At 43.0% G+C, this 27,235-nt stretch overlaps 1 protein-coding gene across 1 annotated transcript in view; it reads left to right on the top strand.

Moving 5' to 3' along the window:
• Window positions 1-1,985: 1,985 nt before the first annotated feature.
• Window positions 1,986-27,235, top strand: part of LOC306709090 (dedicator of cytokinesis protein 3-like) — a gene marked incomplete at both ends in the record, with an annotated part of 49,463 nt that continues 24,213 nt past the window's right edge. The window contains 14 exons of the mRNA XM_079177120.1: window positions 1,986-2,022; window positions 8,861-8,944; window positions 10,754-10,794; window positions 12,702-12,757; window positions 16,191-16,287; window positions 17,817-17,965; window positions 19,834-19,918; window positions 21,205-21,246; window positions 22,765-22,919; window positions 23,104-23,185; window positions 23,487-23,547; window positions 23,647-23,794; window positions 24,910-24,998; window positions 27,030-27,155. Of these exons, the coding sequence (XP_079033246.1) occupies window positions 1,986-2,022; window positions 8,861-8,944; window positions 10,754-10,794; window positions 12,702-12,757; window positions 16,191-16,287; window positions 17,817-17,965; window positions 19,834-19,918; window positions 21,205-21,246; window positions 22,765-22,919; window positions 23,104-23,185; window positions 23,487-23,547; window positions 23,647-23,794; window positions 24,910-24,998; window positions 27,030-27,155 (1,252 nt within the window). The remainder of the gene's footprint in view (window positions 2,023-8,860; window positions 8,945-10,753; window positions 10,795-12,701; window positions 12,758-16,190; window positions 16,288-17,816; window positions 17,966-19,833; window positions 19,919-21,204; window positions 21,247-22,764; window positions 22,920-23,103; window positions 23,186-23,486; window positions 23,548-23,646; window positions 23,795-24,909; window positions 24,999-27,029; window positions 27,156-27,235) is intronic.

Below are 27,235 nucleotides of genomic sequence, written 5' to 3'. Positions count from 1 at the left end.
GCCGCACAGGACAAGACGGCTTTATGTGAGGGGGAGATGCTGCATGACAAAGATGTTTTCCGATTAAAACTGTATATTCTCCTGGTTTCAAACATCATGTTCTCTTCCCACAGCGCGCTGGTGCGTAAATGTCCAGATCAAGGTCTCGGTGAGACAGATGAACATCTTTAAGCCCTGAAACGTTCACAGATGTGAGGCTGCGTTTATTGACGGTGTTCTATGACGTACTGAAGTAATTAGGCAGGTTGTGTGGATGTAACAGTGATGACGCTTAACTCCACAGGTCTGACGCTTCACAGCGAAGTAATGCACATTGTGTTGATCCCCCCCCCCCTTAACTGGTTTAACAGCAGTGACTCACTTCATGATAGAACAGTGTTCCCATATATAAGCGTACTATTCACACCAATCAGCTTACAGGCGAACGGTTCCTTTGTGTTTTCTAGGCCCATTATTTTATGTGTTTCTTTTAAGCCATAAAAAGATTATTAAGTAAATAAATAACCAGCTCACTATTACATACCCACCAGAATTTTATTCCCAGTATGGTGGCGGCTTAAAAAACAGAGCTTAGACCTTCATGTGTTGGGGGACATATAAGTGAGCAATAAACTAAATATATATATATATATAATTAAAAAAATACAAATACTTAATTCCAGGAACTGAACTCACCTTTTTGATATTAAATCAGCTCAAACTGTGCAGGAAGAAAATCTCGAGTCCAAAGTGACGTCACGTCCACACACCGGCAGCTAATTAATTTACAACAGGAACAAATGGCGACTAAACTACATTTCAGATTCAATCATTTATTTCATGTGAATGGCATCTATAACAAATGCGATGCAGCCTAATGGGGAAATCCAGCGTTTTATTGAATCCAAACTGTGTGTGTGTGTGTGTGTGGGGGGGGGGGGGGGGGGGGGGGGGGGCTTTATAGGAGTTATATAGCTGCATCTCATCCGTGTGGGAGCATGACTGCACTATGACAAAGCACCGCCGGTAGTGGGTCTGTTTCTTTTTGAAATGACTCAACCAACCAGGAGGTGCTTCCCCACATGGTCTGGCCTGATCCGTAACACCGGGAGCTACTTTATGCCCCCCCCCCCCCCAAAAGCAACGCATTCACAATCAGAGGTGGCACGTTGCCAGCCAGCAATCCAGCATCCTACAGCGGGAGAAAACGCAGTGTGTGTGTGTGTGTGTGTGTGTGTGTGTGTGTGACGGATGCAACTGCCACGCAGAGAGAGAGAGGGCGCATATATTTGCAAATGATGCTTGACACATCGGTGTTGACAAAACGAGTCATGTGACGACCGTGAAAGATGGCGCAGCTTATGGTATATTGCAGGTTTCTCGGGGTTCTCTCGCGCCAGCTCGACAGCTCGGACCGCGGAACGACATCGCGACCTATTACCTACTAATTACCGACCCGACGGAGCCCGTTCACGACCGGCTGAGCAGCCTCATTGTATTGGATCAGCCGGACTTGCGCGCGATTGGCTGCAAGAAAAGAAACAGAGAGGAACAACAAAATAAATAATTAAATGAACAAGCTTTGAGGGAAAAAAAGAAACATTTTTGTTCCACTTAAAACGCGCCTGCAATAACACCTTTTTATTTTTTTGGAGACCAGAAAAACCGCTCACCGTGTGCGTGCATGAAAGCGTGCAGTGCCCGCTTGCTTGCGCGCGCGCGTGTGTGCGTTACATTAGGTGGACACGGAGACTGCATCAGACTGGAGACACACGCCGGGGACATAATAGAGCGGAGATATCGAGGCTTTGATGGTCCTTCCTTCCTCCCCTCCTATTGCGAACACACACAAGCGCCACGATCCAGAATCCGGTCGAGACATGTAGTCCCATGTTCGAGCAGCCAGGAGAATTTGTAGCCTTCAGCTCCCATTTTTTTTTTCAGCAGCATCATCTCACGATATCGACATAATGTGGCTTGCTCTACCGGAGGGGAAATAACCAAATATGTGGATACCAACGGAAGAGGAGAAAATCGGAGTTGGTGAGTCAATCGCACCTTTTTAATCTCATTTTATGAACGTCTGGCTTTCTAGTGTTGTTGTTTTTTTAATTGACTTCAATCATACAGCAGTATAGTGATGGCAAATCTTTTGCATGAGAAACACCCAATTTTCGCTCATCGACACCCGCATAGGCTCATCCAGCCCATGTTCCCTGTTATTATGCCCATTACACCCAGTGGAAAAACAAAACACATACACTTCTAATGGCTGGTGTACACGCGCAGTGACTGCATAGAAAGGGGGGAAATTGCGTGGGATGATACACCACCTTAGAGATGCTATCGCAGTCTGTACACAACCGCGGGCGGTGCTTTACATCAGGCGCACTCTGAGTTGTGTGGTTTTGTACAAAATGAATAAATAAATAAAAAATAAAATAAAAATATGCGTCAGTGTAGCATTTTAGCCCTTTTCTTTTTATAAGCATATCTGAAGGGGAGGGGGGGGGGGGGGTGGTGGTGGTGGTGGGGGGGGGGGGGGGGGCGCGATTCGTGTTGAAACCACGAGGGGGCATCGTGACTGCGTCCCCTCCAACAGGTGTAGGCTGGAGTGAAGATGGAGTCTACCTGTAGACGGTAAACTGCCCTAATGCTGCTGCAACGAGTGGATTACTGCACTGCACTACATCACCCCCGAAGAAGAGGTGGTGGAGTGTATTATGAGTGTTTCACTACTCAGATTAGCCTCTTATGGGGGGGGGGGGGGGGTATAAGTAGAAAAACAGGCAACTATAACAACGTCAGACACCACACGGTCTTATTAAACTGAACCCCACAGCCACGACAAAGAAGTATGATGATCCTACAGAGAGGTTTTTCATCAGGGCAGTGAGTCATGTCCAGATGCTCTACAGCTGGTTACTTGCAGGTCTACTCACGCTGGCTTGCGCGCGCGCACACACACACACACACACACACATACACAAACACTTTGTTTTGGAGGCGTTCAAATGTATCATGATCGTTTCATAAAGACTGCAGGATGAGAGCGCCTAGTCTTGTACTGCGCTGTGCAGTATAACCTTATCTTCATCCGCGCATCCATTTATCCGTCATAGAATCACTGCAGGTGTTTCTCTTTTTTCTTCTTCTTTTCAATCGCAAATGCATCATTTGGTGGGTTTTAAACAGGGGAGGGAGTGTGTATTGGGGGGGGGGGGGGGGGGGGGAGCAACAGTTCGGTGCAGCCTCCGCGTCAGTTATAGGTCCGTTGGTGCGGAGTGACCTGGCGCTGTCCACGGTGCTGAAATGTGCAGACGGCGCTGTCCACGGTGCTGAAATGCGGGGAAGCAGAGCCGCTGTGTACACAGAACGTACTGTACCCTTGCTGTTACCCCCCCCCCCCCCCCCCCCTCTCTCTCTCTCTCCTCGCGTCGTATAACGTGTTGACATGGGTTCAACATTTCTCCAACGTAACCTTCCATCATTTATTCTCCCTCCGCGTCTGTGTTGTTACAGTGGCACCATTTTGCACACATTTTTTCCCCATCTTCTTTGCTTATTTTGCCTGTAAATTGCCCTCTCACCAATATTGCCACGCACGAATGTGAAACTGCGATGTGTGTGTGTGTGTGTCAGCAGACAGCTAGGCCTTTTCGTTTTTTTTATTCCCATGTTGCCTTAATGGGCTCCGTCTAAAACGGGGGAAGCAGCTGGAGACCACCTCATGAAACGTTAATGCCTTTTTCTTAGAATCGCTGCCTCTTCATTATTGTATTGGTTTATGCAGAAAGTAATATTAGTTTGTAAATGACACGTAGAGAGGCAGCAAAGGTCGCCCAGCTCTGTCCACCCCGGAACTGCAACTGATAATCCTTTCAATCACCAATGAATCTATTATTACCCTTGTTTGATAATTAGTCTTTAAAATGTCAAAAAATACCCAAATGTATTGACTCACCTTGCAGTAAAAACGGAATATAAGCTTATTGAGATAGAAATTGTTAATATTTTGAATTTAATTTATTAAATTGTTCAAATTATAACCATTATAATAAACCCTTCGTCCAGTGTTCTTGGGATTTTTTTTATTTACAAATGACTCACTGATGGATTTCTCTCATATTTGCAGCAATATTGCAAGAATTTCTCTGCACTTTTATTGGAGAGCGCTCCGACTTTAAGTCTGTATACCTGCTCACATGAGAGAGAGAAATGAATCAGATATCTTTATCTTTTTACCACAGGACGCGGCTCAAGACGCAAACTGCTACTGTATGAGCATCAAAATAAATAAATACACATTCAAATACTATACTATAATATTAACACAACATTAACACAACATTATGATTGTTGTATAATAATGATACCTAAATACAATATTACTATTACGTTTCAGCAAACACACACGTGTTTTTGTTTGAGTGTGTCTGTTATTCACTGCTCAGTTGATACAGACGTTATTAAACAAAAAAAAATCTGGAATTACTGAGTTGAATTTGTCCAAAAATAAATGTTCCTTATCTCATTGACCGTTTGACATTTTAGGAGGAAGTGCGTCTCTGCCTCGACCTCTCCTGTGGAACAGTGACCACATATTCTACCGTGATGTTTTTGTGTCTTTAGCAGCACATGAAAATAATCAAGCAGGCTGTAGGCCACCGTTATCTGCACCGGACAGCTCAGAGGATCAAACGTGTTCACGGCAGAACAAAAGATAGAGCTAACGTTCAAACTGAGCGTGGTGTTCGAGAGATTAATGGAGCCCAAAAGTAGCGTTTCTTTGTGGGTTTGTAGCGATGACTTTTAGTGGAAAAGTTGCTCTGCTTCGTTTTGGCGAGCACTTCTTTGGACTCATCGTTGGCTCTGGATCACACGGTTCCTTTGTACCTTAACCGCACATCAGCACTATAAATACACCTGTTGTTTCATTTGTTCTAGTCGTGAACTTGGTCCTTTTTTAAAAGTGCTTTTATGATAAGGTCGTCGTCTCGCTGCTACCCGGACCCCCTGCAAGCTGGTTAGCGTGCCTAGATTTCCGTGACGCTGATTTGGGATCAGGTTTAGTAAAAATGTCTCCTGTGCCTCTGTAGCAGGAATCCCTACGTTAGCAAGACTTCAGCGCAGTAATGTGTCAGAGTAAGTGAGTGTGCATTCGAGTCGTGCCGAGCAACATGACTCAGTGGGCGAAGCCCGGAGACCGCTTGTGTGAATTTTTTTTTCAACTTCGCTGGATCTGGGACAGGACTACTCAAGCAGGACCTTCGTGGTTCTCATGCTCACATTGCATTACTGGAAAGGGGTTTAAGGATTCACTCAGTAAGCAGCTCAGCTACAGTTGGACCAGTCACGATGGAGACTGGAACAAAAGAAGGACGGAAAGAAACCACCAGGAAATTTCAGTGCTGCGGTTTTTACAGGAGCGCAGTGTCGTCTTTAATACGATGTTTCTCAGCACAAAGGAGCCAATAACAGATAATTCATAATCCATATACAGTGCTTACTGTTGTACTGGCAGGTTTTTGATGACATCTCCCCGCACTCTGCAGAATATTTCTCCCCGGTGAGCCGTTGTACAGTCAGGTGACTCTCACTGACTCTAATACACGGCCACTAGGTCACATATAGAGAAAGAAAAATCATCTTTCAAGACATAACGCATGATATAGCTTACATGTTGGATTTGGCCTGGCTGTAAAATGGCAGAGAAGGACAGGAAACAGGAAAGTGAAGGGTAGACATGGGAAATAGGTCAACGGTCACCATCAACAGAGTGTCTTTAAATACCTTAGACTGGCTTTCTCTGGACATATGTGCCGATTCTATCAGTGCTTTTTGATGTGCAGGAAACACGGACGACAGCAAAGCCAAAGTAAAGTGACCCGAACACATTCTAAGCTTTGCTAACAAACCTTTCAACATGTTAGGCGCCATGTCTGTGGAGCTACAACTCTCTGTTTCAACACTTCGGAGGGCTTTGAATCGCCACATTTTTTCTCGCAATCATCCCCGTTTTTCTCTATTTTTTCTATTTTCTCTTCTTTTTTTTACTTCGCAACACTGCAGGATTCAATCAACAAGGTTGAGTTGGAGGTTTTTAGTGTTCACTCGTGTTTTTCCTTTCCCCAACACACTGCTGGTGAAGAGCAAGCAAATTAGAACAGAGGAGGAGTGTTATTAATTCTCACTGATGCTGCTTCGATGATTTTAAAATGTATTTTACAATTATAGTTTATCTCTTGTCTCCTGAGTCTAATGCTTATTTCAAACCACGATGCTTGAAACGGTAATTTTCCTCCTATGACTCTCAGTATTTGATAGACTCGAGTGACGTTGTGTAGACGTCATGGCTTGAATGTCATAACTTCTGCATATTTAAATCCAGGATTGTGCTGCTTTGGTGCTGAGGAGCTGGTGGTAGTAAAGTTATGAAGTGCTGAACCAACTCTGTCTGTTCTCACTTCACGCCGACACAGAAGAGTGGATTCCTAAGAGACTTTTGTCAGACTTTAAAAACGTTTGGTGGATATCCGAAGAATAATTCAGAACAGGAAATAGAGAATATTGTGTGCTTTGAGTTTTGTTTTCAGAGTAAATATGGACTCTTTTGCTATTCATTTGTTTACTTTATTAAATCTAAAGCATTTATAGTAAACACATTTTTTTACTTTGTGCTGAAACCTGTCTGGCTTTAAGTTGTATTTCTGCTCTTTATTTAAATGTATTTCTTTTTAAAATAACTTGCTTTTGACCTTTATGCTTTTGGTAAGACTGATAATTATTTCTGAAAAGGTTTTGCATCTCTTTGCTGCCGTCAACTCCTTCACTTTGCTTTAAACTGCGACGTGTCACAACCAGATTACTCAAGAAATCCCACTTTTTGGGAACTTTTTTCTCTGCTGTAAGAGCTGTATAGCTTCTCAGAGCTTCGATGAATTCAGGTCTCATACCCGGTGCTGCCTTCACTTGTGCTTCATAATGAAATATTCTGAAACACGGATTGGCTTCAACCTACAAAACCCCAAACAAATTAAACATTCTTCAAAATTTGTGCCGCAACGGATCAAAAAACTCACGGTTTCAGATCGGATCACTGATCAGATCAGCACAAAAGAAAAAAGGCAGTGAATATAACTTTTAGAGATCACTGGTCACCGTCGATACTAATTGCCGATCATATATGATCCACATTTGCAGATATAGAACCCTTATATATATATTATATATATAATATATATATATATATTTGTCATACATGGAACAATGGAAGTGTGGTGAGGTGAGAGGAAAGCGGAGGACAGCAGGAGCCTCCTCCTGTGCTCAAGCCCCATAATTCCTCCCCGTGAGTTGCTGGTTACACAACAGCGGCCATGAGATGCCATGTGGACCATGAATGTAACTAAATAGAGAGACAGTCTGGACTGATATACCGTTGCTAAGTACAAGTGTTTGCTTTTGCCAACATTTTCCACTGCCTGTCCCGTCAGTCCTTCCAACATCCTACGTTCAACATGTTGAAGAAGTAGAAAGATGAATTTTGGTGTGTTTGTGTGTGTGTGTGTGTGTGTGTGAATATGCAAATGCCGAAAGCTTTTAGGCACAATGAAAGAGTGTTTACACGGCTCGGAGGTTTTTTTGTGCGGGTGGACTATGAAAATATAAGCCTGCTCGATGCGTCGGTCTCTCTCTCTCTCTCTCTCGCTCTCTCTCTCGCTCTCTCTCTCTAAAACATGACAAGCTCATCTTGTTCTGACGTGGCCTCTGCTAAAGAGTGTTTCAAACGGTGTGAGTGCAGGTTTTTTGCAATTCAAATGAAATAGAGGCCATTAAAGAATAGCACTCTCAAATAGGAAATACTTAGGCCTGGCTGGAAAAAGGTGCCCGAGGCAGACAGGGGGAAGAAAAAAAAAGGTGACAAGGAGCCTCTTTAAAGTCGATCCGTCTCTCCGACTCTAATACATGCCCAATACGCTTGACTTGAACTCCACGCAGCATCCAATGAGCTTTGCCATTTAAGAAATAAAAGCCCAGATCCCCGCAGCAGCTACACTGAAGAAAGCCCTCCAGTTTGTAGATCATCTGTTGCCACAGTTACACGAGCACTCGTTACCCTCAAACAGCCAACTGGAGCCGAATCCCAAGCCCCTCCTCCTCTTCCTCCTCTTCCTCCTCCCCCTCGCTGGGTCCCCTGGCTAGTTCATTAGCATAATGATTCACACCAAACTCTCCTTGAAGGGCCACCATTTGTAGGTTTTAATAAAAAGAAAATCGTCAGTAGAGCGCTGTCGTCATCAAACAAGTTTGTCTTCGCTGAGGCGTGTGTGATACATCGATGCACAGAGGCAACGCGTGAAGGCCTTTTGCTGTGGCGTCCATCCCTAAAGGAATAATCATGTTCTTAATCAGAGTCACGTGATCTTTGTTTGGTCAAAGACTGCACCGCGAAAGCAGGTGGCATGGAAGATTTATGCTAATACCGACTTATGATAAACCAGCGTTTACTACTTAGCAGTTTGTGTGGGCTCTATTTTGGGAGACAGTTCAATTAACTTCACGCTGCACAAAAAAAAAAAAGGAAAGAAATCAGGCCGCTTAAAGAATTAATTGCCTATTAAAATGACTACCCACTTCATGGTGGGAGCTTGTTTACAGTTTGCTAAGCAGTGGTTCCTGTGTGACACTGTGTTCAGATGTTTGCATTAAACAGCTTATTAAAAGCCACAAACCCCAAAAACACAAGCTGTGTGGAGACACGACAGTGTAAGGGAGGCACGATGCTTCATCAGAGGTCTCACCGATTAAAACCAAGCATGGACTACTATAAGGTCAAATGTTTGGTCTCATGATTGTTTTCTTTTTCTTTTTTTTGGCACAGTGATCTGCAACTTCCGGTCATCAATATGCCAGGCCCTGGTTCTGGAGATCGGGGAAACTGTTCAGATTCTGGAGAAGAGTGAAGGTAAAAGCAATAAGATCTCCTACAAGAATGCATACTTGTGATAAACTGAGGCACGGTTATTGTGTATCAGGTACGTAACTGTTGCCACTCAGGGCCTCAACGTCCGCCTCCGTATTCTATCTGGGAATTTGTCTTTTTAGCTACCTGGGGGTAATCTACATTCAGGTAAAAAAGTCATTTTAGTATTTATATTTGGCTACTTTTAGGCCAAATAAATGAATAAAGAATTCTGTATTTGTCCAACCAGAACTTGTTCACCGCAACTTTATTCCTAGCAACACGGAGAGGGCTTTGAAATCGCATTTTAACATTTGTGTTGGAAAATAAAACTTAAAAGATGAGTCAGTATTTCTGCACTTCTGGTTCCTTCGTCTCTAAGTCAATGTTTTTTGGTTAGATGCCTGAAATAAGGTCTGTGGTTAACACAAGCTTAAGAGATTTTCTTCTACTGTATAAAAGACGTCAGTAAATAACCCTTTTATTTTAAATGTTGAAGCTTTACGTGTCTTAATAAAGAAGGTTGCTAACAAGTGGCTAAATGAGACAAAAAAAACGTGATCACGCCGACTAGTCTGCCTTCACTGCCTCGTTGTGTTTATACTCGCGGTCATGTGACCGTGTTGTAGTTTATTTATAGCCTAAAGATAGTTGTCAAGAACTATGTATGATGGTATTAATTATAGGTAAAATAGAGGCAATGTTAGTTTGTTGATTTCCAGATGAATTTCCGAGAAAGACCTCTGCCATTTGTCTGTAAATAAAACACAGAGAAAGGATCACTGAAAATTACTCAATGAAAAAATTACAACAAATTCAAATAATGATATCATTTTAATTGTGTGGGGTGTCTGGTGGGACTTTGACTCATGCCCACAGTATTTGTAAAATCTGTCTAGAGTTCACTGCACTCGATGGCACAAATTTAAAATAAGTCTCATTAAAGATTACAACAGAAGAATAGCAAAAGACAATAGAATCATAAATGAACAATAGGATAACAATTGTTAAGTGTAAAATAAATAATACACACACTATTGCAAATAAAATACAATTGCAATAAGAGTAAGATAAATAAATACAGTTTTAAAAATACAGATAACAAATAAAACAATTAAAGTGGATAAGAAGTGATACTAACACCAGTACTATTGCACATGATGTGGTTATTATTGTTGTAAGAGTACGAGGAAATTCAGGGTGAACCAAAACAAACTGCACACTTTGATAAACACCAGTTCTGACATACTGAGCTCATGTTATGTAACGTTTGTTATAATGTAATCTCATTACTTTTCCCAGTCCCTCCAGTGGTATCTAGAAAGCCACTAGCGTTATCTTTTTATCCATCATAATGGTGATGTAGCCGAGCTAACTGCTAGTTTAGCTGACAGAACCCCGGCTAACGGGAGTGCTGCCGCTATCCGTGTGTTAGTTTGTGGCCAATAAATTAACGCTAACTGACTAAGAAGTATCCACAGCATGATTTTAAAACGGCATGTTTTGCTTTTGTTGGTCAAAAAGACTGGTAGTCATGTTTAAATCATTTGGCTAGTCCAAGCTAGCACTGTCAACATGAGTCAAATATATATATTTTAAAACCAGGTTAGCTATTGTGTTAAATGCAATGTTATAACAGCAGAGAACGACATTCACACTGACATGTAAAGTAACTGTTACAATTGGATTTAATGTAAAAAAAACTAGGCTGGTGCAATTGCACCATGATAAGTACAACATTGTGTAATGGCACATGTTGTGTCTTAATACTTGTCATTGTGAGGTCTGATGTGCACTTTGCTCTTCCTTTAGGTTGGTACAGAGGCTTCTCCACCAAGAAGCCTTCTATCAAGGTAATTATAACACATTGTGGTTTGACATTGTGTGGAGTCCTGCAGACTGTCAACACAATATTTACTATTTAAATCTCTACTGTATTTAGTAATGCAACAGACTGTTAACAAAACTTGTTGGGCAACCCAGTATTCAATGAAGGTGTTTTATTAAACACACGAAGAGTCACCAAAACATCTGTAAAAGTGGTTGTCTTGGTCTCCACAGGAAGGCTTGATCAGAGACCGATACATATTTGTGAATGATAATGTGATGCGAGAGATGTGCATCCCAGAAATAACTCCGTCTAGACAACAAAGAGCTTAATGACTGATTAACTTATTGAATAGAGCTTTGATTTGACAGAAATAGAAATCTCCTGACCTGTATTTCCAGATGTGCTTTCATAAAAATACCGTTTTAACCAAGTTTTGACTTCATAGCAAAAAGCACAAAATTTAGTTTTGTTAATGTGTCATCTTCAAGATGTTGTTCACAAATGGTGGATTAAAAACAACTCCACAGCAAATATAGCAAGTATGTGCATTGCATTACATGCACACCAGCTCTATTATTTAATTTAATATGCAGAGCATCATGGACCCACCACTCCGACTATGTGCAGAAATCTTTGGGAAAATCCAGATTTTGTTTTCCTTTCAGCCAGCAGATGGTGCAATTAGAGATCTGAAAAACAGTCATTTTTGTCCAAAAAAGCTTGAAAAAAAAAAAAGATACAATAAAATTACAATTTAGTTCTAATCCGTAACATCAAAGAAATTGTATTCTTCAGTGACTTCTGCAGGCGAGATGCAGCGCACTGCACTCGTACATCTTTTGATCCAGGCAGAAAGAAAGTTAAGGTGGAGGGAAGGATGGAGACATTGAATCCAAACCTCTCACTTAACAGTCTGTGCATGCAGCATCATTTTTGATAAATCCGGCTCAGTAAGAAGAGAGACCATAGGTGCAGAACTCCGAATTATACAACACCATCACCGCTGACAGAGATCAATACTCTGCACTGCAGTAAGTGGTTATTATATACGACTGACAAATCTGCTTCCCATGGGATTGATTGTTCAGTAAAGTCTGTCTATGAGAGACTCCGTTCCTGATAACCTGTAGCGGAGCTGGAGAGTCATTAAACCCTGTTGGAGAGTTTGCATATCCATGAAGGCAAGCGGCAGTAGCGTCAGAAACACGAATAGCAGACATATTATTAGAAACATGAGAGCAGGTAATCTTTTGCTATTTCGTAGGCCCGCTCTGCTTTAAACTGAAATGTAGTGTTATGTGATGCTGCTGTAACGTTTTCAAAGAAAGCACAAAAGCTGTCCGGTCCTGGTAAATGTGGGTGTTAGTGGCTACATGCTGTCCTTCTCTACTCTCATCAGCTATTTACAGTTCTTACTAACACCCCTCCATTTTGTTATGTACTCTGCTCTGCCCACATTCAGTCGCCCCCGTACTCTCTCGGTGCTGAGAGGAATTAGTTGTGCTCGCTGTGGCCAATTCGCCACATCTGGCAGATTAGAATAAGAAAGATGAACCGCAAGGATGGCAGTTGGCTCCACGCGGTCTCTCGTGGCCTTCCCCCTGCTAAGCCAAGCCACAATAGGGCTCCTGCACGTGGCTCTGCCTCTCGTCTCTGCCCCCCCGCCCTGCATGGCAGAAAATGTCAGCACACTGCAAAGCCGACATTGTCAAAACACGTATAAAGGAAGCGTGATCTTGCATTTTCTTCAGCACATAATGTGTCGCCAGCAGAATTGTATAACCTCCACTGAAGACGGTCGAGGTTTTTTTTCTACCTAAATAACACAAACACACAATACTGTACATTTTGGTTACATGTAGCGGGAGAGTAAAGAACGTGATCCTGTCACACTCGGTAACGTCTCTGCTCCTTCCTCTCTGTCCACAGGGTATTTTCCCAGTCAGCTATGTCCACTTGAAGAAATCCACAGTGACCAACAGAGGGTAAGTCGTATGATGAAGTGTTCTTATTTGGGCTTGCGCAGCATCATAATTGACCCTTGGCTAAGCCCCGCCCCCCCCACTGCTCCTCCGTCGAGCTGTCCGAGCCTCGTTACCATGGAGTCCACACTGTCACTAACTGCACTCCCTGAAGAAATATGATCTAATATTTGGAGAAACGAAAAAAAGTGATTTCAGAGAGAAGCAGACAGAAGGGTGAACCCAGGACGTCAAACTGATTCATCAGTGAAAACATGTTTTAAAGATAAAGATAGAAGCTAAAAGTGAACCACCACAGCACCTGGACATCCAGAAGACAATGAAATTCAAGAACAATAGTGTTCCTGTGAAGCTGGCTAGGTCTGACAGTCATTCAAATGCATTCAGTATACCTTCAGTAGCTACTGTAGCATTGAAGTGCCAACGCCAGTTAATTGATGTGCTAACGTAACCTGCTAACGTTAGCTCCACAGGTTTTTATGTGGCGATTTAGTAACGTATATCTCCTTCCAACCTCACCGGGTAACGACTATCACCATTACACGTTTAAACACGATGAGCTCCAAATCCACTAAACCCGCCTGAAAATGAAGACAATCTGAAACGATTCAATGAGCGTCTATGAAGCAGAGCCGCATCGCTGTGGGAGCTTATCGCTCTCTGATTGGCCAGTCTGCTTTTGAGGGGGGATCTTAGTAAAGGGTCAACTAGGGATGCACTTGTCTAACTTTTTACGATTTTTTTTCCTACTTTTTGTCTATCTACCCTACCCCCATATATCCAACATACGATAAAAAAACTAAAAAAGTTTGCCAGACTAGCAAATAACTGTCCATGCATGCCCACATATGCCGAGTAGAACTGACAAAATGCTTGCTGCACACGTAACATTCTGCATTAGAGTGTCAGGATCCCACAGCTCCTCCGCTCTTCCTGCTGATTCCTCACGTCTTATTGCCCGTATCCTCAGTTTTTCGGTTTTATAAAAACTTTAGTTCTGGGTTCTTTACCCTGTTGGTAGTGAATCCCACTACACAGCAGCTTTTTTTTGCCATTTCTCTGTTGTTTGCATGCAGACGAAAGTGATAAGGAGGAACCCTTCACACAAAACAAAGTCAATGGACAGCGATGAATTGTTTCCCCCCTCCGGTGTGGGCGGGTCTTCAATGCGCTCCGTCTCTATGTGATAGATTTCGCACATGTCGCACCTACAAACCAGTCTCCCGTCACACTAAAATTAGAGTGAAGGAACACCTTGCAAATGTGCAGGGAACGTTCCATTATCTGAATCTATTACTAAGTAAACACAGCAAGCGAGCGAGTTGAATTTATTGCAGACGCAACAACATCAGCAGTGGTTTCTCTTTACAGATTCACGGCTGGTTTTATTGAGACATATTGGAGGACGATATGAGCAATGATGATGAAACCATTTTGTTTATTCCATACCGGTCAGGAGCTCCGCTTCGCTCGTCATACAGGGAGTCTGATACAGATTCATCAAATGTCAAGAGCATGACGATCTGTGACGATCCAATCTTCAAGACAATCATCACCGGACAGCTGCTGACATGCATGCACGCACACACGCACACTCTCTCTAAAACACACACACACACATGTGCACACAGTGGCGGTCATCTACAGTTCCCGTCACAATGGCCGTCCACGGCTGTAGAGGCCAGAATACAGGCGAGAACAAAAGCCGGCAGCAGAGCTCTTTGTCAGCCTGAGCTCGTGGATGTTAACTCTGCAGACTGGGAGCTGTGGCTCAAGTGTGGATTGGGAGTTTTGCTGTTATGTCACCACCCCTGCAGTTGAGCTACCACATAGCAGGAGGACTCTCCATTGCACTCAAACAATTAAAAGTGCAGACTTGGAAATTGACATTATTATAGTTCCGCGCGCCGGGAGTTGCACTTTGGAAAATGTGCTTTGCTGTCTCGTGGAGTTAATGAGGTGACACACCTACTGCATAATCTGTGGTTCTCCCAAAGCATCGCCCTGACTCACTGTGTAATGGATGGAGATGCTGCCATTGTTGCAACAACAAGGCTACAGTATTAATTCTTTGCAGCACAGGAGAGCAAAAGCTCCAGTTCTCACAAGAGAGCTCACCGTTGGTTTAATGTTCCTCCTATGAGTGTGGTCACAAAGTGACAGGAAGGATTCCTAACTGCAGCCAGAGAAAATCTCATTACTCTACATGCTATTATTTTATTATTTTTCAAAGGCGCTCCCCTATTGTATAGATGTTACATTTGTACAAGCGGTTATAGCTTTTACGTTATTCAGACTTTAAAGGAATAATATGCAGGAATATTCTAAAAAAACAATGTATGTTCCATTAGAAGTGTGCAGTGTTGTGTGTATCCACAGAGACCCCGCCCCTCTGTATTTTAATTTGCTGTGTTCGGGACATTTTGGGGTGTCATCAAAGACTCTTTGGGCCTCGCGTGGAAGGTGTGTAACAGCGTGCAGGGGTGTGCAGCCCGTTCAGGTCGTCCAATTCCGCCGCTTTGTTACACCCTCAATGTCTTGATACTGAGGCACAAGCATCATGTCCGTGTGCACACGGCCCACTTCAGCTCTGTCAGATACAAAGTGGCCGTATTTGTCGAATGACAACGGGTTGTTACATCTTTGTATTTTTTATGTGCTCCAGTGTTCCCCCTGCTCCTCGTTCTGAGTGCAGCTCTCGGTGTGTCAGCTTGACCGTAAGCAGCATCGAGTCACACACACACACACACACACACACACACACACACACACACACACACACACACACACACACTTCCTCTCTGCATTCGCTCTCTAGCTCGCTCGACCAATCGCTGCTCTCTCTCTCTCTCTCTCTCTCTCTCTCGCTCGCTGAGCTGAAAAGGTGACATATTATGTCTTTAAAACCAGTGAAAGAACGGCAAAGTACCTGACAATAGTTCAATGCTGTGTGTCTTTTGTTACATTTCCAGGCACAGTAGGTTCACAATTTCTGACGGCCTGAGTCAGAATTTAACTTCTTCCCGCTAATGTGCTTCTGTTGACCTGTACCTGGAAGAAAATGCTGCATCGCAGTAATCATCACACAGTTGGCATTTCTATCACCTTCTTTAAAGACTGAATAAAAGAATCTATCAGAGGTACCTGTCCACCGAGCGGACAGAGACCAAAACTGATATCAAACCTCAGTCGGTGTGCCAGCAAGACGACAAACAAGTCGAACCCCAAATTGTTGAAGTAATGGAGCATAACTGTGATTAGCAACTGTGATGTAATTACTGAGTTTCTCATTTTAATCCCTCACACTACTCATTGCTGTTACTTGCTGTTATGCGGTACAAAGTATTGCATTACTGTCCAACGCTGATATTTGTGCGTGTGTTCTTGTTTGTACTCACACTCATGTACCTGTTTGTTTGTTTTGTTTTTGCTGCAGGCTGTGCGAGACTGTGGTGCCCCTCGAGGACCCTATTATCACAGAGACCACCTCCACACTTCAGGAATGGGGGGTCTTGTGGAAGCAGCTCTACGTGGTCAGTAGCACTACATAACAATTCATCTCACTCGTCTTAAAACAAGACACCAAGCAATAAATGTGAGGCTGAATCTAACTTTACCAAGATCTCTAAGGGAGGAAAAAAAACAGCTTTTCGCAAAAATAAATTGAATCCATTGTTGTTTCATTTGCATGCTCCTAAGGGGGTTTTGGTGGAATAAGCTTTTCTAGTATGTTTCTCCTCCCTGCACCTAATTCAACACCTTCTAACCAGTAAGCATTGCGAATAGAGATACAGCCCAAAGATACAGTGACAGCTCCCCCTACATGTTCATATACTAGATCTATGCAGGCACAGAAGTGGTGGTCGTACACAGATAATGGCCTACAGACCTGTCGTATGCCATTTCATGCTGTGTCATTCAGTCCCTGATTGATTTAAGCCATGCCTCCTCATAGCTTCTGCGTCATCTTAAGATCCGGCTCAACTCGCCACCTTCAGTCCGCCTTTTACTCGCCGGGGCAAAAGTGATTACTGGGATCCTAAAGCATCCTTAATCCCGCTACGTGTCGAGGGGGGCAGGCAGAAGTGGTCGGTAGGGTTTTGAGTCGGGAGCTGAGTGGATCCGTTGCAGAGCTGGCAGCGAGTTTTTACATAACCTCTCACTGAGGACTGCTCATGCTCTGAGCAACCGAGGAGCCCGAGGCATTGGTGTGGTGATGTAACTTCCTCTGAAGCTCGACTAATGTGAAGCGCTGATTTGACAGTGCTCGTTTTCGGCGCTCACCCCCTGTGTGATATGGGCCGTGTTGCCACAGTTGCCTCCATAATAATGGGATGTAGCGTTGGCTGGATGTTGATACATTTCACCTTATTGTTACCAATTACAATTCATGTTATTACTTCAGGGAGCAATGGCCTAAGCATAACTGTGTATCTGTTATAATGTAGGTAATTAGCCCCGCAGAATAGACACCCGAAAGGGCTCATCAGCCCTGACAAAAATCTTTGTTTTCCAGCAGCCTTTGAGAACATGCAGTGTTTATCCTCATTAAATTTGCATCGGCATTGTGATGCCGCTTAATCTTTTGCATTTATGTAAACAAACCTGGGCGGTAATGTGGACTTGTCATGCCATTAGGGAGAACAGAAAATGCCTGAATTAAAAGTGTCGTCCTTGGTTTATGAGAAATGGTGATGAAATTCATTACCGTGAGGAGGTCAAAGCGGGCTTGCGAGGGGAATTCTTTTTTTTAATTTTTGGTTTCATTAACAGAACCAGTGGGCTTCTAACTCTCTGTAGCAACACACATATTTACTCTGCACAGGCTGGAAGAAGCGGTTAGAATGTGATTCTACTTTAACTAAATGTAAAATACGTCGCCTGAGTCTGATATCAGAGAACCTATACAGACTCTTGTTTTCTCACTGTACAGCTTTACACTAAACACAACAGATGAAATCAACTACATTCTGGATTTCATTGACAGTTACAAAGATGCTGCAGAAGAAAGAGATCACATGTCCGAACTAAATCTCTTTTTTTTTTTGGGCTGCTTCACTAGAAACACAAGGTGGATCTGTTCCATAAGTTGCGTCATGTGATGAACGAGCTCATCGACCTGCGTCGGCAGCTGATCCAGGGTCACCTCGCCCAGGACCAGACCCGGGAGATCAAGCGGCACATCACCGTGCGGCTCGACTGGGGCAATGAGTGAGTTACCCCTCGCACTGAGTGCATTGCCTTCGAGATTAGCTTCCCAAAGAATACAATATTCCTTTGGCACTGGAGAGACCTGCAACACTGGATGAGTGGGTGCGAAATAGCATCCTCTGTGTGATGTCATTTTATGGTCATTTAGCAGATGAGTGAATCTCAAGCGGCTTAAAGTCAACGCACATCCTCCCTGGAGGAAGTGTGAAGTCATATTCTAACTGTTCCCTCCCTCCGACTGAGCTGTGACAGGCGTCCATAACAGAGATAAAGATGAGATGGCTGCAGCTCGGCTTTTATGCGGAGGGGCCATCTGTCAGTTTAGTGTAATATTCACTGCACATAAAAGTACACAGAAATTCACTTGAACTATATGTATTAATGTAAAAAAAAAACCTCAGAAGTAGAGTCTGTAAATTCACTGTATTTTGTCCACCATGCGTGTTGAAGCTCCGTAGTGCACACTGACCTGAGAGCTGTAGTGATCTAATTTCATGGTCAAGAGATCACAGCAGCACTGATAGTACTCCACCGTTTGAGTCTGCACAGTAAGACATCCAGCAGCATGAACCGGAGGTGTGAGGAGACGTTTACTCCGGTGCTGTGCTCGACGCGATGTCATGTGATGCGTCGCTTTAACACAAACTCATGTGAAGCGGTTCAGTACTTTTCAAACCCATGAATCCCAATTACAGATCCAAATGTTTCCAAAGTTTCCAAAAATGCTTTATGCACAAAACTAAACTAAAAAAACGTGTTTTAGATGTGATGGTTCTGCCATGACTCGTGTTGACTGGAGCGAACTGAGACAGAACAGAGTTTACATGAACATACGTTTAAGTGGTTTTAAGTTTAAACACTTTTCTTGCGTATTTCCATTTCTCCATTGTGTCTTTACTCCACTACATTTGCTTCTAATGTCAGTACTGGACCCCATTACATTCTTCTGACAGCTAATTGTTTTGCAAATCAAGTTTTTTCGAGGTGGAAAACTGCGTTACATTAATACATTAATACATTAATAGTAATTTCATGATCCATTTCTGGAGTTTAAACCAATTAACAATATATTATGATAATAAAAAATGTGCTCATTATGCAGAATGACCCTTTTTAGTATTATATATACATGACATCATTAATTATTGAAATGATGCATTCATATATTAATATTAGTGTTTTAATGTTGCAGCTATTCGAGGATAAGCTACATTCAATGACTTTAAATACCGTTGGGTTGTTACTGAACCTACAACAAGTCATGATGTCTGATAGTTATTGATAAGAAATCCTGTGATTTGTATGTGAAATCTTAAAAAGAAAAGTTCAACATTCTGAGAAATACGTCTATAACTGCTTAATCGTGGCCCTGAGCAGTTTCCAGGCAACCAGCGGAGACGACAGGAAGTTACTGTGCTTAGCCAAGAGATCGTCTGGCACATGAAAGCCCCAGTAAAACAGCAAACGGGCACTTTTACACTCCAGCTTTTGTGCGAATTAAACAAACAACATATAACGTGTGAATTTGTGAGCGTTAGAGGTGTCGGTGGGCAGACTTTGCCACTTTCAGGCAGAGCCAGGTTAGCTGCGTCATCCTGTTCGTGCTAAGCTAAGCTAGCCGGCTGCAGCTTCTTATTTACAGCACAAACTCAAATTCCTTTGATATGCAATCGAGTAATTATAACTATTAGATAGATGTAGTAAAGTGAAAGCATATTCAATATTTTAGCATTTAACATTAATACTATTATTAGACCTATAAGTACAGTAAATGTACAAAAGGATGTATATAGAGAGATGTGTTGAATAAGACATGTTTGGACAATTCTTATCATCTTTAAAAACTACTCCAATCCTTCTGTCTCCAGGCACCTTGGATTAGACCTTGTTCCCAGAAAAGAGTTTGAGATGGTGGATCCAGATCAGATCAGCATATCAGAGCTGCACAAACTGGTACGTTGGGGCGTGAATGTTCTTCAACCGATGCATGCCGTACAAACTCACTCCATGAATTATTCAATACAATAAATTAATAAAGTAAATGTGCATTCTATGGCAGAAAAAAATGAAATTCTGCTGCATGCATATATGAACTACATATATCTATTGCAATGGCTCAAATGATGCTGTCTTCACACACTATGAGCTTTCTTTCTTATCATTGCATAGCCTGGTTTTACATATAAGAATGTGTTGTTGTATGTGTAGGGATGTGTGAATGTACCGATTATCAAATCATCCATAAGAAGGTGACTCACAAGAGAGCGATTCAGCTGTTGGAGCTGCCTCATGGTGACCTGTTCTTTATGCTTATCTTACCGCCATATTGAGCGTGTCCTTCTTCTTGCATGCACGTGACTCTCACTAGCGTGATCGGCCAGCTCGCAGACATGATGCACAGTTGCAGTCCTGGCTGAGGCTTTGGGAAAATACATACAAATCTATTTTTTATAGTTTTATAACTACCAAAGTAGTTTTGGTTGCTGTAATCCACCAACCAGACTAGAGACGTATTTCCATAAATACATAATACCTCAAATGTAGTTTGGCTTCATTGACATGGGACTTTCAAACACACACACACACACACACACGCACGGGGAGAGAGGAGAATAACTGAAGCAGATCTAATTTTAGAAATATGCGATTACAGCACAGATGTTATGAAATCTAATGTAATACTGCTGCAGACTGTTATCTGGGAGGGAGATCCTTTCTGGTCATAAGTTGAAGCTCCATGTGCTGATTCAAAAACACTCCCAAACGCCCCGCGGCCTCCCGTTATCCCGTCGCAGTGTTTCTCAGCTTTGCGCGCAGAATGTTTGTGCACCGAATGCTCCGTCCAGAAACAACAGCGTGGCTCTTTCGTGCCAAAAAGCCTCCTGACTTTGTCCATGAAAGTGAGCTTGTTTTTTGGCATGGATCAGGGGGGCCTTGGCTCCTCTTCAGGTAGGGGAGTAGAGGAGTCCTTTTTCAGGCTGCCGAGCAGAGAGGTGTGTGTGGGCGATACTGGCTTTGTCTCTCTCTCTCTCTCCCACGCGCTCACGTTTTGCCTCACGTAGGCTCCCTTTCAGCGCTGCAGCGGTGTAGCCGATCGGCAGCATACGTAGGTGAAAGCGTTGCTCAGGTGGTGTGTGTCTGAAGCTGCTGCGAGGTGTATAAGTTCAATGCTGTGTGGGAAGAGTATAGAATGGACCGACTGATCTGACATCTTTGCTTTGTGCTTCGCTCTCTTTTAGCATGTATCCAGCAGACACTGTGGTCAGCAAAGCACAAACCAGGTATCGTCCGAACCTTTCATACTGTTGCCCGTCTCCTCATCTCTCACTTTGTGTTTCTCTCTGTTCACAATGGGGATTTTTTTACCATTTGATTTGAGATTATTACAGAAAATAAGCTCTGTTGATATCAAGCGTTTATGATAGTTGTACATTTTGTTCAGCAAGATAATCTCCACAAATGAACACCTCTTTTAAGATTTTTGATCAGCCTGTAAACAAACTACACCACGTTCACATTGTGACTACACACAACGAGGCTGTAGAGGCAGAATAGTCGGTGTGATGATGTTTAGTCGTCTCATTTGGCCTTTTTTAAGACACGTAAAAGCTTCAAAACTCACCAGACATTGCTGACATATTTTATGTCAGAGAACAAAACGTTAAAATCTCTTCAGCTCGTGTTAAACACAGACCTTATCTCAGGCATCTAACCAAGAACACATTAGGAAAACCCATTGGCTTTGAGACGAGGGAGCTGAAAGTGCACATTAGCTTGTAGGGCTAAAAGCCTTTGATAGATAATTAACATTACAAGGTGTCACTGCCGTGCTCCATAAGAAGCTCATGGAGTGTAGAGGTTGACTCCCCGTGGGACCACATACGCCCCAAAATGTTGCTGTAGGGCTCTTTAGATAGTTGTGTCTGCTGAATTTAATTTGTGCAGAAACACCAGATTAAAGACTTGTTGTTGCATTTTGAATCCATTCAGGGATGTAGCAGTTTTTCTAAACGCTAGTATTTTATGTAGACCCTAGTGGATCTTCCATAAGCTCACAATGACTGATAGAATGCCTTTAAAGAATAGCTGTCTGTCCATTAAATAAGAAGCTACCACCAGAAGCTAGTTAGCTTAGCACAAAGACTAGAAACACAGAAAAGCTAGCGTGGCTCTGTTTGAGGGTGACAAATGCTAATAAGAGAGTTTTAGAGAGGCTGAACCGTGGATTCTGTTACATTTTGACAGAATAAAGCCGACTGCTTCCTCCCTCATTTAACAATAAACAAGTATTTAATTAGTTTTAGAACGGTCATCTTTGTCATTGAAAACAATATACCCAATACTAGTCCAACAATAAAGCTCATTTATATGGCACTAAAATCAGGATGAATTAAGGATAACAATTTTTAAATGGCAGTAGTACCACAGATTGCGATCCGTATAGGGACCCTGGATTATGTGCATTGAGATGCACATAATCACTGAAAGCTTAGTTAAAGTTGTCATACATGATATAAATACAGAATGAAAGCGCCCTCCTCTACGCATCCAACAGCAACAAATACAGACCCTCCAGAGCTGCAGCATCATTCATTCATCACTTCTTGTAATGTCTACTCTAAATAGCACGTACATGTGACAGCAAGAAATACTCTGCAGAGCATTTATCAATGAATTATTCACCTCTTACAGTACCCACATTGATCTGTTAAATAAGCTTATCCATACACAGAGTGGCAGGTACTTGGCCTGGCTCGCGGTACCGACCCGTCTAGTCACTTTGCTCTCCGTTTTCCCAGGCTGACAGCACGAGACAGCGGCACGGTGACGGTTGCCGTGTCCCCGTGTCGCACCACCTCTTCATCAACCTGAAGAGCTTCACGTACAACAGCATCAGCGAGGATGCAGACGTCTTCTTCTCTCTGTACGACACTCGCGAGGCCAAACAGATCAGGTACATGGGGGGGGGGGGGGAGATCTCAGTTCACCCGTAACAATAATCCCACAATGCTAAGTGCGTGCATGCAAAGAGCAAGCACACACAGTATGTCCACACACTGTGTCTGACCGGCAGATCGGCCGAGGCCTTCTGTGGTTGACAGACGCTCTGAAACTGTGAACTCGGTTCTTTTTTGCAGCGAGAAGTTCATGGTGAAACTGAACAAAAACGGAGGACCAAAGAATCCAGAGAAGGTGGATCGTCTGTGTGCTCTCTTCACGGTAACACATTTCCCTCTTGTAGGCATGAATAAACAGACAGAGACGCACTTCCTCCTCCAGTGTAAAACATGCAATGAAACAAGGAACATTCGTTTCGACAAATTCAACTCTGTAAGAGTTTAACGACTTAAATTAGAAATGCAGAAGGAGACATTCGTTTCAAGGCAAATGTAATTGTAATACTCGATATATATATATACTATTATATAACACTTGTAATGTTATTTTAATGTCAATAAAGCCACATTGAATTGAATTTAAAAATATATATATATTCTGTATTTCAACCCTTTCTCTTCAGGACCTGAGCAGCAAAGACTTGAAGAGAGACCTGTACATTGTTGCACATGTCATAAGAACTGGTAAATGAAGTACAGTGTTTAATAACAAGAGTTTTTTCATTTATTTATCAGTGCTTCTTCTCAGTGTGTCCCTCTCCTTTTTTTTTTGTTTGTTTCCAGGTCGCATGCTGCTGAACGACTCAAAGAAAGGCCCGCCTCAGGTGCAGTACAGGCGACCTTACGGCTGCGCCGTTCTTGCCATGAGTGACGTTTTCCACACCATCACGGACCTCAAAGAGGAGAAGGACTTCGTGCTCAAAGTTTACACGTGAGTACGCGCATGCGAAGCCCTTGATTATAAATACAGCAGCAGAAAAATGTTCCCGTCTACGGCTGTCGGTGTAATTGCTTTTTTTAGCTGCGTGGCGTCTGCACTTCTGGAAGTAGAGTTGAAGAATCTAAGGCGGGAATGTTCTTGCAAATGTCGTGCATGACAACCTAGCCGCTTCAGCGTTGATGCCAGGTGTGTTTTGACCAGAATGATAATGAAGTGTCCTCTGGAAAATCGATAGCCGCTCACCCCGGGCCTGAGATAGGGCGCTTGGCGTGTTGTGAATCTGGCTGCTTCTGTTAGGCCCTCGCCACAGAGAGACACTCCTGTACGCTGGCCAACCCAGTGAAGGAGGGAGACACAGAGAAGGAGAAGAGAGAGAGAGAGAGGGAGGGAGAGAGAGAGCAATATGACACTTAGATAATGGGGCAAAAGTTAGAGGACGAAGAAGAGAAAACAAAGAAACACCGAGCTCAGCATATTCTCTTGTCAGTCAACAGCTAGAACGTCTCCTTGTGTCTGTGCTGTCCTCCTCAGCGTCCTCTCCGGGTCGGAGGTCACTCACACACTTGGCCATCCTGTCATGTGTGTGTGTGTGTGTGTGTGTGTGTGCGTGTGACAATTTTCTCTCATGTTTTCAGGATAACTTTACAGCTCGGTGCGAAATAAAGATTTCCAGAATAGAAAGCTGTCGTTTTTATTGGATTCCTCTGCTGAGGCGAAGAGCTCTTCCCTTTTTAAAAAAAAAAAAAAAAAAGCAAAAAGCAAAAAGCAAGCAGTGATTCAGTGCTGAGCTGCCTCCAAACTGTCGGCTCCTATAACGCTCCAGTCTGTGCATTTCCCCATGCCATCCCAGGGGCCTTCGGGCCCACAGTAATGAAAAAGGCTGGTAGAGAGCTGGCTGTCAGGTTTGCTTAGTGAGCTGTGCATTTGGGCTAATGTGCTGCTTGATAGCGCCTCCCCCTGCTGCTACCTTTTCTCCAGGAGGAAATCGGCTCTGGGACACATGCTGTTCATGTAGTCCCCGCGCACTCAATTCCGATCCCTCCATCTGGGCGCACTAATGGGCGCGTTGTTAACAGCCCCGCCCCGACTGTCTCTTCTCTCTCCAGGTGTAACAACGAGAACGAGTGGCACCAGATACAGGAGAACATCATCCGCAAGTCCAACACCAAGTACTCAGCTCCCAGCACCAACTATGGTAAATATGTTTGTCTCCACAGACCGGCTACCTGGTTGGTCTCAGGATTACATTTCCACCTTTTTTTTTTTTTTCTATTGGTTTGAATTTAAAGAGGAAAAAAAGTCAAAGTCAACGTCTGTTGCTGATGTTTTTTTTTTATCCACATTACTCAGTCTCGTGGGTCATGTGACTGCTGATAGATAATCAGTATATTGGCTCTAGAGGATATGCAGTTATTAGACAGTTTTGATTTGTTTTCCCCAGATTTAGATTTTCCTGCCGTCTCATTTATTTTTATTTTTAAACATTGAAAGTCTCTCTAGACGCAGCGTCATGGTGAACATGCTGTTTATAGTTTTCATAGGAATTATTTCCTTCGTTAATATTAGTTCCAAAGATAATTGTGTCCAGCTCGGTCTGTCGGTTATTCTGACAAAACAGGATATTGTTAAAGTCTATTGACGACTGCATACAATCAATAAAAACCCAAATGATCAATATTATGCCTAAAAACACAATATTTTTTTGTGAATAGTCTCGAGTTCACATGAAAATATACACCATGAGAAGATTTATTAACTTTAACTATCCTACTAAACTAATTTTCATATTCTGAGGAAACTATTCCTGTAATATCTCTGCTTGTGTTACGTTATTGCGTTTTTTGTACGTGCTGCGATGAACTTTGCTTTTTCCAGATATTTAAAGCAATTTGGTATTTTCGCTTTCTTGCCGAGAGTTAGGTGAAAAGATCCGTACCACTCTAGAATCTAGAGAAAGCCGCAGGTTAGCTTAGCACAAAGATTAGCAGCGGCTAGCTTAGATCTGCCCGAAGGTTTAAAAGAACCTCCCAGCACCTCTAAAACTCATGAATTAAACTACGGTTTCTCTTTCTGGTTTTTATTCCAAACAAAAACTTGAACACGTTGTGGTTGTTCGGGGGATCATGTGAGGGTTTCATGGCTCACTGCTCGCGGCCAAGAAACAGAAATCGTCCTCAGGTTAGCGAATCGACTTCTGGCTGTAGCTTCGTGTTGAAAGGACAAATTACAGAGCGGCGTCAATATTCTCATCTAACTCTCGGCAAGAAAGTGAAAAAGGGCTGCAGAGTATTTTCTCAATTAATAGTTTGGTTTATAAAAAGTATGAAGTCACGTCTTCAAATTTTATATTGTTTGAAAACCAGCCAAACATTCACATTTGAGAAGTTTTCAGAATTTTAGTTTTGTTTAAGAATTGTCAAATGATGATGAATTGATTATCTAAGTTGTGTGCTTATTATTTTTCTGTAGATTGACCAACTAATTAACCAATAAGTAATCGTTGCTGCTCTGAAAGCAAATCATTAAAATCCCCAAAACGTCTTTAATTCATTGGATCAGACAAAAACAGACGTCCCCCTCTGATTAATACATCTATAAATGTTTTTAAAATTCCAGATAGCATAGAAACTCTACTCCCTGACTTTTTATAAAAAGTACATCTCAGTACATCTCCCCCTCCCCTGCTGCAGTCTTTGTGATAATAATCACATCAGCTCAGCTGTTGGATTAGCTGCTATGAAAAGGTGACGCAGGTCACTTTGTGTCTTCGGTATGAAACGATCTCGCCGTGTGGAGTTTTTCAAAATGGCTTCGCTGTCGACGGGAACAAATTCACTTTTACTTCTTTTTTTTATATTATGAGCATCTCACAGTTTGCTCTGTGACTCATTCCTCACAAACAAACTAGAGTCACTAGATTTGTGTGGTAGCCTTATTTTTTCTTGCTTCTTTGCGTAATTCCACTACACCATTTCTCCTCCCTCCCTCTCTCCCTCCCTCCCTCCCTCACTCCCTCACTCCCTCCCTCCTTTCTCCGTGGCTCTGATCACGTCTCACTCTTGTGTCTGTCTTCTCCTCCCCCACATTCTGACTAATGTCCTTTTTAATACCCCCCTCTGTCTCTCCCATCTCACTTCTTCTTCGTCCCTTCACTGTCTTTACTTCCATTCCTCTTTCCTCCCACACCTCTATACACCCCCCCCCCCCCCTCCCATTCCTGCCCCAGGCCTCATCATCTCCCTGCAGCTGCTGCGGGGTGAGCTGGAGCAGATCAGACGGGAGAACCAGGCTGTGTTCAACAGGGCCCTGGCTCTCACGCGCAAACTGGGTTTCCCAGATGTCATCCTGCCAGGTGAGGAGCAAAGAGCAGTGGGCGGTAATGGGGACAAGGAGGGGAGGAGGTGGAGACCGGAGTCCAGATGGCTTGGAGGA

Source organism: Pholis gunnellus, assembly GCF_910591455.1.
Source record: "Pholis gunnellus genome assembly, chromosome: 2".
NCBI classification, from domain to species: domain Eukaryota; kingdom Metazoa; phylum Chordata; class Actinopteri; order Perciformes; family Pholidae; genus Pholis; species Pholis gunnellus.
The sequence above is the reverse complement of the archived record's forward strand: the minus strand, read 5'-3'. Positions and strand labels throughout refer to the sequence as shown.